At 31.0% G+C, this 15,312-nt stretch overlaps 2 protein-coding genes across 2 annotated transcripts; one reads left to right on the top strand and one right to left on the bottom strand.

Moving 5' to 3' along the window:
- Positions 1 to 221: 221 nt before the first annotated feature.
- On the bottom strand, positions 222 to 1,478 carry LOC128175561 (uncharacterized). Its single transcript, XM_052841312.1, has 2 exons — positions 1,343 to 1,478; positions 222 to 816 (listed from the first exon to the last, which is right to left on the bottom strand). The coding sequence occupies exon 2, from the start codon at positions 805 to 807 to the stop codon at positions 370 to 372; it is 438 nt and encodes a 145-aa protein (XP_052697272.1). The 5' UTR covers positions 808 to 816; positions 1,343 to 1,478; the 3' UTR covers positions 222 to 369.
- A 9,428-nt stretch (positions 1,479 to 10,906) lies between these two features.
- On the top strand, positions 10,907 to 14,715 carry LOC128175587 (natterin-4-like). The gene is made up of 2 exons (XM_052841342.1): positions 10,907 to 11,143; positions 13,830 to 14,715. Exon 2 carries the CDS (start codon positions 13,839 to 13,841, stop codon positions 14,268 to 14,270), a length of 432 nt encoding a protein of 143 aa, XP_052697302.1. The 5' UTR covers positions 10,907 to 11,143; positions 13,830 to 13,838; the 3' UTR covers positions 14,271 to 14,715.
- The last annotated feature ends 597 nt before the right edge of the window (positions 14,716 to 15,312 follow it).

Genomic DNA, 15,312 nt, shown 5'->3' with positions numbered 1-15,312 from the left:
ATTTTTGGTAGTGATAAATTAATGTGTAAAATATTAATTCCCGCGGATGCAGACTGTTTATAACCACCGGTGCAGAGGAACCACGTGATGATGTTTACCATTTCATTCTGTGTGTGAATAATTGAGATACTGAAAATTGGTCACCGACAAAGACACTTGAAAATGTAAATATTCAAAAATCAATCTTTTCCTCCCGGAAGGGAAAACACAAAAATATGAACTGACATAAAAAAAGAATTTATTAAAGAAAAGAATAAATTTGCCAAAATATTGTGCGATAAAAACAAGGAGGAAGTTTTATTTTAGATCATCAATTTTTGCGAAATATAGGTGAAACTTCGGCTATTTGTTTGCAGTCGTCTCTTCCAACTACTTGATGTTACAGAGGACTTCATAATCCTTCGTGTTGTGTTCTTTCCCGTCATAACCCATGTAGGCACACATGTGATTGCACGCGGTGTCGATCTTACACGGGATCAGACTTCCAAAGGCAAAAACCCGTCCCACATACTTGTCGTTGTCCGTTTTGACAGCGTTGCAGGGTACATTACCATTGGAAGCTTTTTGCCAGTCTACGAATCCTTGGTCTTTGATCGAGTACACTAGGACCTCGTAGTTATGGACTATTTTCTCCTCACCATCGTACGGGATATGTGCTCCTCCAAGGTGGGGTGCACATTTACCGGCAGTTTCAGTACACTCCATTTTGGCCCGGGCGATATACAAAGGTCTTCCGTCCTTCTCGTACCCGGCACGTATCGCATTATCTGGGATATTGCATCCAGAGGTAGATACCCAGTGTGTCATTGCTGTTCTCTTTAATGATATGAAATATATTCTTAAAAATGAATTAAACATTTGAAAAATCTGTTTGCAAGTGGCTAAATTGTGTGAATCAGAAAATATTTCTTAAAGTTATTTATTTGCAAAGAAACATATTATAATTCTTATAAAAAAAGAATCCAACAATCTAGAGAGAAGAATATGAAACCAAAAAAATATGCTTATCTATCAATAAATCTCTGAAATATAGTGTCACTTATCATTTACTGCTATTGGCCACCAGAATAAAGTATTTTTACAGATGTCAATATAATTTTACATTTGATTTATATATACTTTAAAAGTTGTAGGAAATACCAAATTGCATACATGTATATAAATGTGTTTAAAAATTTTAACCGTAAAAAATCGGTTACTCTCTCTTTATTTCATTATTAATCAACACAATGATAGTACAGTTTAGATCGTGTGCGCAATTTTGAGTTATTAATGAAGAAGTGTATGATTTACATTTTAATTTATAGTTGGACTGAGTAAACATCTTATTAAAATGACCTACCTCAAGTTCAAAGGTTTCTCCTAAAAGAAACTTTACAGAGGACTATCTCCTGCCAGAGCCTGCTGGCACGGGAGAGAACTGCTGCTTTATAGTCAGATGTAGTCACATGACTCGCGAGGTCATGGCCTGATGCGCTTCCTCTGGGGATAATTCACGTGACAAGAAGTTACTGAGTTTATCCTATCACAGTACTGAGCGTAATAACGTCTCCTTATATGGTGTGTAAAATCATTTTTTGATTAGGTATCATTTCATAATTCAAAACAATATTTATAACTCTTTTTAAAAATGATGAATTCATTGTGTCTTTGATTTAATAGTATTGGCAAGTGTTTTAAAAAATTGCAGAAAAAATGTAATAAATTAATTAATCTATTAATTTATAGAATGTACCTCTGACATTTGAACTTTTTATAATGATGGGCCTCATGTACCATACCATGGTTTGAGCGATTAAACTGAATTGAATTGAATTGAGTTTCCATAGGTAATATCAAGGTAAACAACTGATTAAAATATTTATAAGAATTTGTCTACGATTTCGATAACATGAATTTTGATAATTTTTACATTGACAGCTCATTAAAAAACCACATAATGTCTAGCATGTGTCTATTTTATATCATTTTATTTAAATTTAAGCAAAATTGAATAAGGGACATTACTAATGATCAACTCAAATATGTTATAGCTCCGATAAATAAAAAACAATTCATCTTTGTGTCTAGATGATGACTTCATCAATAAATCATGTTCTAAATTACAACACTTTTTTGATATTACGTTTCCTCATATATTTTGTAAATGTGAGCTGATGTATTAGAAATGCGATTATAATAATTCATATTTCTGATTTATTATCAATTTTTTTTTATCATAAACTGTATCTAATACAAATTTTCAATCACCACTTTATTTTTTTATTGATTCTGCATTCAGCATTACTTGTCACAACAAATATTAAAAATGCTTCTAAAGAAAATAATATTTCCTAGAATATACATCCTTTTTAATACTTGGTTATGTAAGTGAAGCATAAACTTCAATTTATAAATTATTATAAGCATTTTTACAAAGCATGCATGCTTTGGTCACATTATAAAATCTTAAAAATAGCTTTTATGACATTATTTTAAGGGGCATAGTCACGATTTGGTCAAAAATTATTTTATCCAATTTTTATGTTTACAATGCTTCAAGAGGCAATTTTTAATAGGCAAAATAAAATTTGAGTGTCATTTGTTAGATAATAAGCGAGTTACAGAGCCTTTTATTCTTTACCGTGTAAACTAAGATTTTGTTTACAATTTAAATGCTGAAGTAAAAATTCAAGTTTGAGACCACAAATGAGTGTGTAGAACGTTAGGAACTGTTTATATAAGCTAAAACTAAATAAGAAGATAGATAAATCAGCTTGAGAAAGAAGTTTTATAAGTGTATTGAACCTATGAAAATAAAAACAAGGCACGAGCCTTGTTAACATGACAAAGAATTGTAAGCCCTGTATTTTTCTCAAAACTCTTCTACTGATTCTAAAATTTCATTTGATCATTAGAAATCTATTCCTAAAGCATTGTAAATGATAAAAAGAGAAAAATAAATTTGACTAAAATTCTGACCATGCCCCTTTAACCCAAATCAAAACCTAACTCATTCCTCCTAAACAATAATATTCGGCTACCTAAAAAAATCTAGAAATAATACGTGTATTCTTTTAATCAAGGAAGAAGCGTGTAAATGACAATATTATATCTTTATATCAAGGAACCGGTAATTTTTTTTCTACATTTAGATATAATATTTTAAGATCAAGGAAGATCGGTCTTAATCTCTACTTACATGTAAGCCCAGGAAGTCAAGTTTTTAAATGCAGATAAGTATGGAAAATCAATAAATTCCTTCCTCTTTTATTCGGGCTGCTTACTTATGAAATAGTTATTAACATTTTGTGTTTCATTTAACTGCCATGCTTAGCCCTAAATATTAACTTTTACAAACTGAAAAATCGTTCCAACCGACATGAAATAACGCCAAGGAAACTCTAATGCAGGTAACAACACCAGCCTCAGCAAACTACATAATGAAAACCCATCGCAATTAAAGGAATGGGGTAATCTTCCTATTCTTTAAGTTGACAATATATAAACAATCCTCCAGTTTAGCAGTATAGCAGCAAATATTATCTCTGTCAAATGACTAACTGTTGTTAAACAGAAATTTTCCCAAGCAAGATTTTAAAAAAAGAGACACAAAATTTCATAAACATGTACTATTAAAATTGAAGGCAAGTATAATTTCATTCTGGTATCCCCAATGTACTTAGCATTATAATTAAACTTTTGGTTCATGTGAGCTAAAAGCTACGTTTTGCTTTAATTTGCGTGATATTAACACAAAACATTAACACAAACAAAGGTTGGCCCATTTATGCAACCAAAGGCTTTGTGGGAATTCAATATTTTACAATTTTCCGTCTTTAATTAACGTATTATCATTAGCAATTTTAAAAATCTTTAACATGTATCATATCCGTTAGCATTCAACCTTACCCTCCTCAATCACACCCTCAAACAGCTTTAATAAATGTTAAGTATCCTTAGTGATCGTGTCATTCCGGTTGCCTATTGTTAATTTTGGAGTCAGAAAGAAAAATCTATTAAGATATGCGATGTCACTGATGAAAGCGAATGTTTAATTTTGAAGAACTTAAACATGTATGTAGTTGTTTATGCTTTTAATAATTGTCAAAATCACTTTAATGTTTTGTATTCATTTAAGAGAGAGAGAGAGAGAGAGAGAGAGAGAGAGAGAGAGGGCAGGCAGACTATATGAAAAAAGTCTTTGAAGCTTTCAGACATCCAGAAAGACAGATTAACAGGACTTGGATATTAGGAAAACATCTTTTAATTATTAAACTTCTAACTTTTCCTTTTTTTAAAACAAATATATTATCTCACAAGTGTGAGATACACTGTAATATATTTTTTTGTTCATTTTTCATGAGTTCTTATTTTTGTGTGTTTGTGAGTGGCCCGGGGGGGGGGTTACGTAAAAAATGAAAAATGTTATTTTAATGCTGCAATGTGTAATGTAAATATTAAAAAAATTAATAAGTTGGGTTTTTATTTTATTGCATATTATTGTATAATATTATCTTAGCTGGATACGGCCCTTACATAAAGGCAATAGCATAGTCTGTGCTTTGCCCGAGATTTACCTTTATTTTCCCAATACGTTTTAAGTACATTAATTATAGTGTATCCAAGCTGGTGTTCATTTTATTATAACAAGACTTTATATTAAATTATTTTGAAAATAAAATCGATTGGATTCTTTTTTAGGAAAAAGATACCTTAAAATGGCGAAAATTAAAGATTATGTCCTAGGCACAATGTTCTTGTCACTTTTTGCCACCTTCCTTACACCTTTTATCTCATAGAAAAACTTTTATGGTTACACATTCGCAATATTTACACCCTTTTGTAGATAAAAGAAATTGTCCAACTGATCGTTAAATTAGGGCATAAGAACAAAACGATTAAGGTCCTCCACTTAATATTCCATACTATGATTTCTTTTAACTTTTATCGAAGCTGGTGATTTTGATTATTATTTATTCATAATAGTCAGATATACAAACACGTACATGATTAATTGCTCACATTTTGTTTGATTTGTTTCTACTCGTGTATAAAATCAATTTATGCTTCACAGAAAAAATCTCCTTTGAAACATTATAGAAATTATAAAAGTGTTGACCTTTTACCTATCATTTGTACCAGTTTAAAATTGGTTGTCGATGTCACGTGATATATTGATATAAAAGACATTACTCTTCTGGCAGGAAAATAAATCATCAAAATTCTATATCTTTTTCAGGTGATTGAATGTAGCATTTTAATTTACGGCTTATGAGTAAAGTATATAAGTAAACAAAATGCATGCGTGTGTTCTTACTGTCATGCATAATTAATACAAACAATAGCTTGATTAAGCTACGTTAACTGTCTAAGGCGTAAGATATTAGTGCGCCCGGAAGTTCATCCTCAGCGTCTACATAGTGAAAACCCATCCAAATAAAAGGAGTGTCGTAATTTTCCCATTCTCAAAGCCAACAAAAGATAGCAGAAATTATTATCCTTGTCAAATGTCTAGATATGCACCATACATAGCATAATAAAGGTACATCTTTTATATAAGTTAAGCACAAACCAAATGGTAACTGCCTTTAGACACAAGAAAAATGATATAAAGGAAAGCAATAAACAAATAAGTTAAAGGCATAATTATTATCTTATCATTCAGCATGCGACCAAGTGGAAGATTGTATTAATTAATAATGTTGAGCATAACCTAATCTATAAGAATATCTTGTTTGTGGTTGGCATCATAAAAAGTCTATTTATTTTCATTTTCTAGCAATTACAGAGGATTTTTTGAAAACCAAGAATAGAGATTGTGACCAATTTGTATGAAATAAAAGTAAATCTCAAGCTAAAGATTTATTAAAGAGTTACAACAACCTGATATGCATTTATTAAATTGTTTAATCATGTACATAATTTTTATCATTTTTGATAATAATAAATCAATTATAAAAAAAATCGCTGCTTGTTTGTTTGTTTGTTTTTTTTAAAATTACTTATTATAAATGTTTTTTGTATATATAAAATGTATATATGAAAATAATATTGGGTTTTATGCATTGTTAATTTAGAAATTAAAATTTTAGGACAAAATATATCATAATTATATATGTATGGAAATGAATTTGCTTCAATCGGCGAGATTTATCTTTCGATATAATGTAAATATTAAATACGGTTTGTACATCTTTTGACAAGGACAAGGGCACATGTCATACTCGACTATCTTTTTAGATCGTTTAATATATTTTTTAATGTGTATTTGCTTATTTTGCACATTTATAATTATTTATCACATGTTTTTCTCGCATTATCACCGGTGTGAGATCGTTTTGTCAAGTGTGAGGCCACTTTAGAACGTAAACAAACGAAATGCAAAATGATGGATTAAGATTATAATAAATAAACATATATCAACACCATTGCATTTAGAGACTTAATTAATTACATTGTAATTAATTATCTATACCTGGGGGGATAAATTTAGGTCCTTTCAAGTGTCTGATTTACTACCACACTGACAAAAATGCTCTGGACACAGCCGAAGGGAAAATAAACATTTCTTGGAAAAGTAGTTAAAAAAAAAGCGAACTATACGACAACTAATAGCTTTCCAAAAGGCTTACTTGACTCAACCAAATTATTCCAGCGGAAGCATGTATCAATTTTTTTTAATAAGAAATGAATCTTACTTTTTGCTGCTGATCATAAATTAATAATTGGAAAGTGCAAAAGTATTTTTCTTTAATTTTCAGGAAAGTATCAAATATTTTTTAGCCTGAAAGCGGAAAAGAAAACAATTAATCATGTGCTATATTAAGTTGGCAATATAATTTCTATTGCCTTTTAATCATATTCTAGATAAGGGCTCTCATACCAAAACAGTACAGTTGAGTAAATGCAAAGTTTTCTTTGACTCAAATAAAATTTTTTGTTTCAAAATTTTCCATATTACCTTAATCTTAGCTACTCCCAATCAAAATCCGGCTATTGTATACATTACTTGTTCAGATTGCTATCACTGAATGTCAATTTTTGTTTGGTACTAAAATTGACACCTAAGGATGGCATTTATACTTTCTAAAATGTTTTTCCTTTTATACTTATTTCATGTATTATATGTGTGGATTTGTCTTTTGATAATTGAAGGCCACACAACATATCCGCGGGATGTATCATCACAGTTTAACATGATAAAACTTATTTCAAATCAATTGGATGCAGTTCTAGTTTATATAGGTTCCGAAAAGTTGTCTTATTGCCCGCTTCTTTAATTTCAAAAAAGATAAATTTACCTAAAAAAGCACAACTATAAGCGAAGAAAAGGAAACAAGAAAATGGCTACATCCAAAGATTATGCCCAAAGCAGCCTCAATGCCCTAGTCAATTTTTCGCTACTCTCGGCTTTTTTTTCTCAAAGAAAAAATCTCTTATTACGGTCATGGTCCAGTATAATTGGTCCATTTAAACTGTGAATGTGACATTATGACGCTCTAAGTCCTGTGTTACCTAGACCTTTTATAGTTATGATTTAAAAAAAAATCCAATTGATTTGAAATAAATTGATATCAAAAGGCATTACTTTCCTAACAGAAAAAATAGTTAAACTTCTATATATATTTTTATGGTGATCAAATTTAGCAATGTACATGTACTTAACAGCTTATAGGACAGGTTTAAAAGTATACAAAAAGCGTAAACAAAAAATGTGATTTTAGTCATTCATAATCGACACGAATTGTAGCGTGAGTAGCTTAACAGTTGATTACAAGAAGTAACTGCTCTGAGGTGTATGATATAAATTCATATCACCATCGCGCAATCTTCAAAGCGATAACCCATCTGAACAAGCATTCTGAGAGTATTGCATAAGCAATACACGTCCCCACCGGTTTGTGGAAATTGTGAAAACAATACACTGTTATGCAGAATATCAAACCCGAACATTAAAAAATTGAAATATAAAAAAATAATTTTCTCGAAAATGTGCCAACCAGACGCTGCAAAAGTGTAAACTTGATCTGTAGTTTAACATTTTGAAGCTGTTCAGCAAATTTCAAATTATTACTCAAACGCATAAAGAAAACATAGGTAATCATAGATTACTAAGCTCACCGAGACGGATCATCACCCTTATGAGACATCACCTTCATAAGACCACCTTTATCATTTTATATGAAAATCATACTTTATGATCTTGGATTCTGTTATGACAAAATATCGTATATCATCTGATAATTTTTTTTATGATAATCATATGTTCATATGTTAATCAATACAATGATATAAAATTAAAAATTGCATCATGTCATATTTATAATATACATCATATAATACAATTAAATACCGTAATAAACAATAATGAGATATGATATTGTAACATATGATATGACATTGTATTGTGTTATACCTTATTGTATTTGATCACATAATACAATATCATAAAATATAATACAATATAGTATTATATTACAATATCATATTACATAATACATCATAACATTGAAACATTATATTATATTGTATAATATAGTATGATATTGTATTGTATGACACTGAAACATATTTGATACATTATATGATATTATATCATAAAATACAATATAATTTGATTCCCAACATTGTATCTTATCAAATGATACAATATTATGTGATAAAGTAAAATATCATAAAATACATTATTATATTATACATATTGTATCATATGACACAATAATAAATATTACAATATCATATAATACAATTTCATGTGATATGATAATATATTATATAAACCAATATCATATCATACAATATCGTATGATACAATATTATATAATATTACAATACCATATAATACAATTTCATATGATATAATTCTATATTAAAGAAACCAATATCATATTATACAATATTGTATGATACATAATAGAATATACAATATTGTATGATACAATATAATATTTTGCAATATCTTATGTAATTGTATCATTTGATAAAATAATAGATTAAAAATACAATATTGTATCATTATATACAATACTAAACATCACAATATCATATCATAAAATATCAAAAAAATTGATGCAATATCATATTGTATCGTATCACTTTTTATAATACAACATATGATATCATATTGTATCATATCAAACAATATTGTTTCATATCATACAATACTATATCATAGGAATCATGTTATATCATTTATCAAAAAACATATCTATCTATCGAGCAGGTTTGAGTGAGGTAGGAGATTTCTTTAGCATCCTTGATAATGGAGATCAGGCTCTGCATCTGAAGCAACCTCTGCGTTTAATTTATAATAAAGTTAAATCAACTATGCAAGCTATCATCTATAAAACATGTGACCTGATCCAAAAAACTAAACCTCACCCAGCATCCGAAACCTATGGCTCAGATTCAGCATTCAAGCCCATCAGGTGCATTGGTATCATAAGACGCATCATCCATGCAAGTTTAGTGAAGTTTGGACCAGTAATAACTAAGATATCATCATCAGAGGGCACTAGCAATTAAAACCTTAACTTCCTCCAGCATCCACAACATATGGCTCAGATTCAGCATCCATGCCTGTCAGGTGCATCTGTATCATAAGACACACCATCCATTCAAGTTTGGTGAAGTTAGGACCTGTAATAACTAAGATTTATTTTTTAGCATCCTTGATAATGGAGATCAAGCTCTGCATCTGAAGCTACCTCTGCGGTTCATTCATATTACAGTTAAATCAACTATGCAAGTTTGAAGTAATACTTTCATCTATTAAACATGTGACCTGTTCCAAAAAACTTAACTTTATCCATCATCCGAAACCTATGGCCCAGACTCAGCATTCAAGCCTGTCAGGTGCATCAGTCTCATAAGACGCACCATCCATGGAAGTCTGGTGAAGTAAGGACAAGTAATAGCTAAGATATAATCATCAGAGGGCACCTGCAACAAAAACTTTAACCAGCTCTAAAAACCTAAACATTTTCCAGCATCCGAAACCTATAGCTTAGATTCAGCACTCAAGCCTGTTTTGTGCATCAGTATCATAAGACACACCATCCATGCAAGTTTGGTGAAGTAAGGACCAGCAGTAACTAAGATATTGCTATCAAAGGGCACCTGCAACAAAAACTTTAACCTGGTCCAACATCCTTAACCTCCTCCAGCATCTGAAATTTTGGACCCAGATTCAGCATCCAAGTCTTTCAAGTCCATAAGTAGGTCCAGATGCATCATCCATGCAAGTTTGGTGAAGATAGGACAAGTAATAGCTTAGATACAGGACCTGCAACAAAAACTTTAACCAGGTCCGGACGCCGACGCCACCGCCGACGCTGACGCCGAGGGTATAGCATAAGCTCCCCTTGACTTCGTCTCGGTGAGCTAAAAAAAGTGTGGAAAACTGAAGTGGGACAGACAGACGGACAGACAGACAGACAGACAGACGGACAGACTGACGGACGCAGAGGAAAGCTAAAGTCCCCTCTGGTGAAAACCGGTAGGGGACTAACAAAAGGAATCGGGTATTTTTCCCCATCGTAATGTTGACGAAAGATAAACCACCATTATGATGATAAAACACCGGTTTAATTCAAAGTTATCATTAATTTTTTAAACTAGATTTATTATATTGTAAAATTAGATAATATATATTTTAATTTTTTTCAAAAAACTCTTATTTTTTATTTTCGCTCACAGTAAAGCTTCCAAAAATTAATATAGTTGCAGCAACATAATTGGAAAAAACCCCATTTCAATATTTTGTAAATGTACAAAATGTACAAACACATTACTTTTTTTCTCTTAATTTTTCCCCTAGGAACATTTGCGATGACTCATCAAATTTATGAGCGGATGAATATCAGGTTTCTTTGAATTAGGACAAACAGGGGTTTAATTTGTCAGTCGTAATAGTTGGCTAAAATGAGGGAGAATCCAGACGATATATCCCCTATTTAGAATGAACCTAAAGATGAATGCGTTCAGAATGTTGATTTATTTGAACCTGTGCCATAGGTTTGTGAGGGTATAATCAGGTGGACAAGTCTCCTTATATAGCAAGGAATATTTCGGCATAAAGCTAACTTTGTCTGAAGTTGGTACTTGGTTCGTAGAATCAGTGAGGAGTCTTTCATTCCTTTTGCATATTTCTTAGCTACGGGTAAGTTAGATCAATGATTATTCAGATACTTAATTAGTTTTAAAATGACATTAATTCAGACATTCGAGAGTTTTGATAAAAAATCGTGTAACTTTTTAAAAATATATTTATCAAAATCATGTACTTGTGTTCTGATGGTGTCAATTCATATGCAATCAAGAAAATTAGTATTCTAAATATGTGTACAACTTTTTTTTAATGTTATAACTAGATATACTTGCAACGATAATCTCGTTTACGATTTATGATAACAGAGAACAGAAAGTTAAAGTTGTTTATCTTTTTAGTCGCTTAAGAAAAGGGAAAATTGAAACAATATATCAACCCCTATTTAAAATATACATTCACAATAGTAAAAAAATTGAACGAAATTTAAGTGTTCGGACCTATGATCATTTGCAATTGTCAGGTGACCAAAATGACATTCCACATTCAGCTAACTTTGTCTGTTGTTGATATTTGTTTGGTTTGTGGAAGCAGTAAGATATCTTTCATTTGTTTTGTCGATTTATATACTTCAGGAAAGCCCCTTCAATGGTTATCTAGGTATATAAGTAGCTTTAAAATAAAATGAATTTAGAAAAATAGGAGTGTAGATAGAAGAAACTATGTATAAATCTGTTTTGATAAAAATAAAATCAATCCTGAGAGAGGTATAGCGAACTTCATATACGATTTCGCCAACATTATAGCGCTTTTGCAAACATGCGACATTTTCAATTTTTTACAATATTTAATTTGATATATTTAAAGAAACATAAATTACACAACTACTAGGTTAAAAGAGTCATAGTTATTTCACACAAGAGTAATAAAATGTTCGTTTTGGTAGGAAAATAGTTAGTATGTAATACAAAGTTAGATATACTGAGTATTAAATCCACTTTAAACCAAAGAAATCCAATCGAAATTATGTTCTACACATTTACATTGAATTGCTTTGGGGTTTAGGCCAAATTTAATTCTATTTTTAACGTAACCCTCACGCGGAGAAATTTGGTTTAAAAAACTCAAACAAACACCTATTTCAATTTGATCTTTTACACTTTAATTATGCTAAAATACTGTAATCCATAAAAATTGGAAATGTTTAAAGCACATTATGGACTATAACTCAGATACTTAGTAGGATTATTTAGGACGTTAACTATTGAAGAGGTAATCTTTATGAAGCTTGATTACTCACTCTATTTGTTTTAATGCAAATGAATAAAAAATCAATTGTTTGAAAAAGTTTTGCTTCTTTTAATTTTATCTTACTCCCTCAAAGGTTTGGTTTCTGAAGTTACTTTAAACATAAAATTTATTTTGGGCGATCGTACGATCGTAATTATATAAACTCCTCTCTCTATCTTTTTGGAGGTCCGTGTTGCTCTGCTTTGAATTTGTATTTCGTTTTACGGATATTTGAGATGGTTGACGGTTTGTTATTGTTATTTTTTCATTCAGTTAATGACTTTTCTAAACATTCACGTATATAGCCACATTTATTGAAAACATATCCTTATAATGTGATGCATGCGTGGCCTAGTGGTAACGCCTAGATATTTTGATTTTTCCGGACCCTGGATCGATTAATAAAGTATTTATTAGGGATGTCAACGAGTACTCGAGTACTCGACTATTGCTCGGTCACGGCGATCATCGACTAAAATTTTCTTAGCCCATTACTCGTTATAGATTGAAGAAAAATCTTGAAAACTTTCTTTTTCCTTAACACGGCAATTCTGGGCCTTGAATAGAAATAAGAGTTTTCTCGACTATCGCTCGGCTAATGGCTCCGATTAATCGACTAAGCCAACGGAGTAAAATTGACATCCCTAGTATTTATATGTAATTATGTAAATATATATTTTTTACTCAGAGCATAACACGCATAGAAAAGTTATAATTGTTTTATCTTATCTGCTGTTTTGATGATTTTTATATATCAAATCCTATTGAATAATTCTGAGTATGATCGCATCAAACATATATCTTCAATAACACTACACTCTGTCTTCACTTGAATTAATTGCATTTTGCAGGAAGTAATCACGGTTCAGAATACCAACTAACTTTATATAGACTTCTACCCATTCATTTCTCTATGTAGGTTTCCGGAATTTATTACAATGTTTATGAATAAATAAATGAATGAAGCTTAATATATTATTTTGGTAAAAGTTTCTTTTCGTTCAAACACGGGCTATGCAAAGTAACGGCAGAAGGCGCTATGTGATATACCTTATTGGGCGTTTTATTTTACAATGGTTTAAAATAAGATCAACAACATTGCGATTGCTTATATTGCGAGTTTTTTAGCTTAGAGAAAATAAGAGGTAAATGTCAAAAATGAGTGAATAAACCAACAACACTCCATTCACAAGGAGCTTGCATACATAACAAAACATAACAAAATTAAAAAAAAAAACCGATGGAGTTTAAAGAAATTAAGCGTGGTTAAAAAATCTCCAGTCACGTGGTACACAGACAATTTCGCATTTAGTCACCAACACGAATAATCATAAAGCACAATTTCATTCTCTCGTAAGTATTTATTATAAAAAAGGTTTGTAAAAAATCTGGTTACCTTAACACAAAATTTATTTGATGTTTTACTTTGCCTTACATACATTTATTTCTACAACTACAATGCAAAGACGGTTGCAATAGTGCGCATTTTAATGTTAATTATATATTATAGAAAAAAAGAATGGCAGTGTGGGTATCAACATCTGGAAGTCATATTCCGGAAAATGCCATACGTGCCGGATACGAGGAGAACGGAAATCCTCTGTTTATTGCCCGGGCTAAGAAAGAAGGCACATGGACCTCCGGAAAATGCAGTCCAAATTACGAAGGAGCCTACATCCCTTACGACGGCAAGGAATTCATCGTCAAAGATTACGATGTTCTTGTATATCCGATCAACGCCGTAGGATTCTTGGATTGGAAACATGCATCCGGCGGAAACGTCCCCGACAACGCCTTCAAAACGGACAAAGATCTGTACGTGGGACGGGCCAATCACGCCGGATGTCTGATTCCGGGTAAAATTAGCACTCGCTATAAGGTTGCTTACATGGGATACGGGCTGAAAGAGCACACCACAAAAGAATACGAAGTCCTCTGTCAAATCAAGTAGCTTGGAGAGATCAACAGGAATTGTTTATGGAAAAGAACTATCTTAATCACATAAGTAATGCTCTTCCAAATAAAAAAGCAGACATCAATATCAATACATTTGATATACAAAATAAAAATGGCTAAAGTTTCAGATTCTTATGCATATCATTGTGCGAAGAAGAAACACTACGATGTAAATGAAAAAGGTTAAAAGTTTTCTTTAAGTGTTTGTAAATTATATCATTGAAAATATTGAAAAAGTTAAAAGTGATTGTATACGGCCTATTAAATCTAAAAAAACCGCATTATATACACAGAGCTTTTTTTCTCGAACTTTGTAAACCTTATAAATATTTGTTACTTTTGTATTTCGCTTGTAACAATCAAATTTTGATAAAACATTTAATGTCACAAGATATATTGCTTTTAGAAAAGGTATTTCTGTCCTGGGAGAAAAATAAATAACTTACAGTTGATGTGTAACGTAAGAAAACAAAAAGCGTGTGTTTTCACTGTCATACATAATTTAAACGTATCATAGCTTGTATATCCTAAAAGTCGATTACACTAGGTAGAGTCTGAGGCGTATAATATAAATGCGTCCCAGAAGTTCATCATCACCTTCTTGCAATCTACATAGAGAAAAACCACATCCCAATAAAAGGAATGTGCTAGTTTTATCATTCTAAAAACCGACGAAAGATAGAAGCAAATAGTACTCTTGTCAAATTTTTGGATATGCACCGTACATAGTACAATTGAGGCACATCTTTCACTCTCATTTCCTAAAGCATTGTACATGGCTTACAAAACGTAGCAATGTAAAGGACAATTTATATAGAATTCCCTTTTTATTTCAGAATATTGTTAAAAAGAAGTTTTTCTTCACTTTTACAAAATCATCAATACGTTATCATTTAATAAAAATTAATTAAAACATATTACACTTCCTTACGAACTCTAAAACTGGACACAAAAAGCCATGCAAAACTTACAAAAAAACCTATCAAACTTTTAAAATGATAGGTTTTAACCATATAAATGCTAATAAAAACACCAGT

This window comes from Crassostrea angulata, chromosome 1 (genome assembly GCF_025612915.1).
Source record: "Crassostrea angulata isolate pt1a10 chromosome 1, ASM2561291v2, whole genome shotgun sequence".
In the NCBI taxonomy this organism is placed as follows: Eukaryota; Metazoa; Mollusca; class Bivalvia; order Ostreida; family Ostreidae; genus Magallana; species Magallana angulata.
This window is presented reverse-complemented; position numbering and strand designations above follow the sequence as displayed.

Excerpts from the sequence above, each read along its gene's own strand:
- LOC128175561 (XM_052841312.1), bottom strand. The coding sequence starts at position 807 with ATGACACACTGGGTATCTACCTCTGGATGCAATATCCCAGATAATGCG.
- LOC128175587 (XM_052841342.1), top strand. The coding sequence starts at position 13,839 with ATGGCAGTGTGGGTATCAACATCTGGAAGTCATATTCCGGAAAATGCC.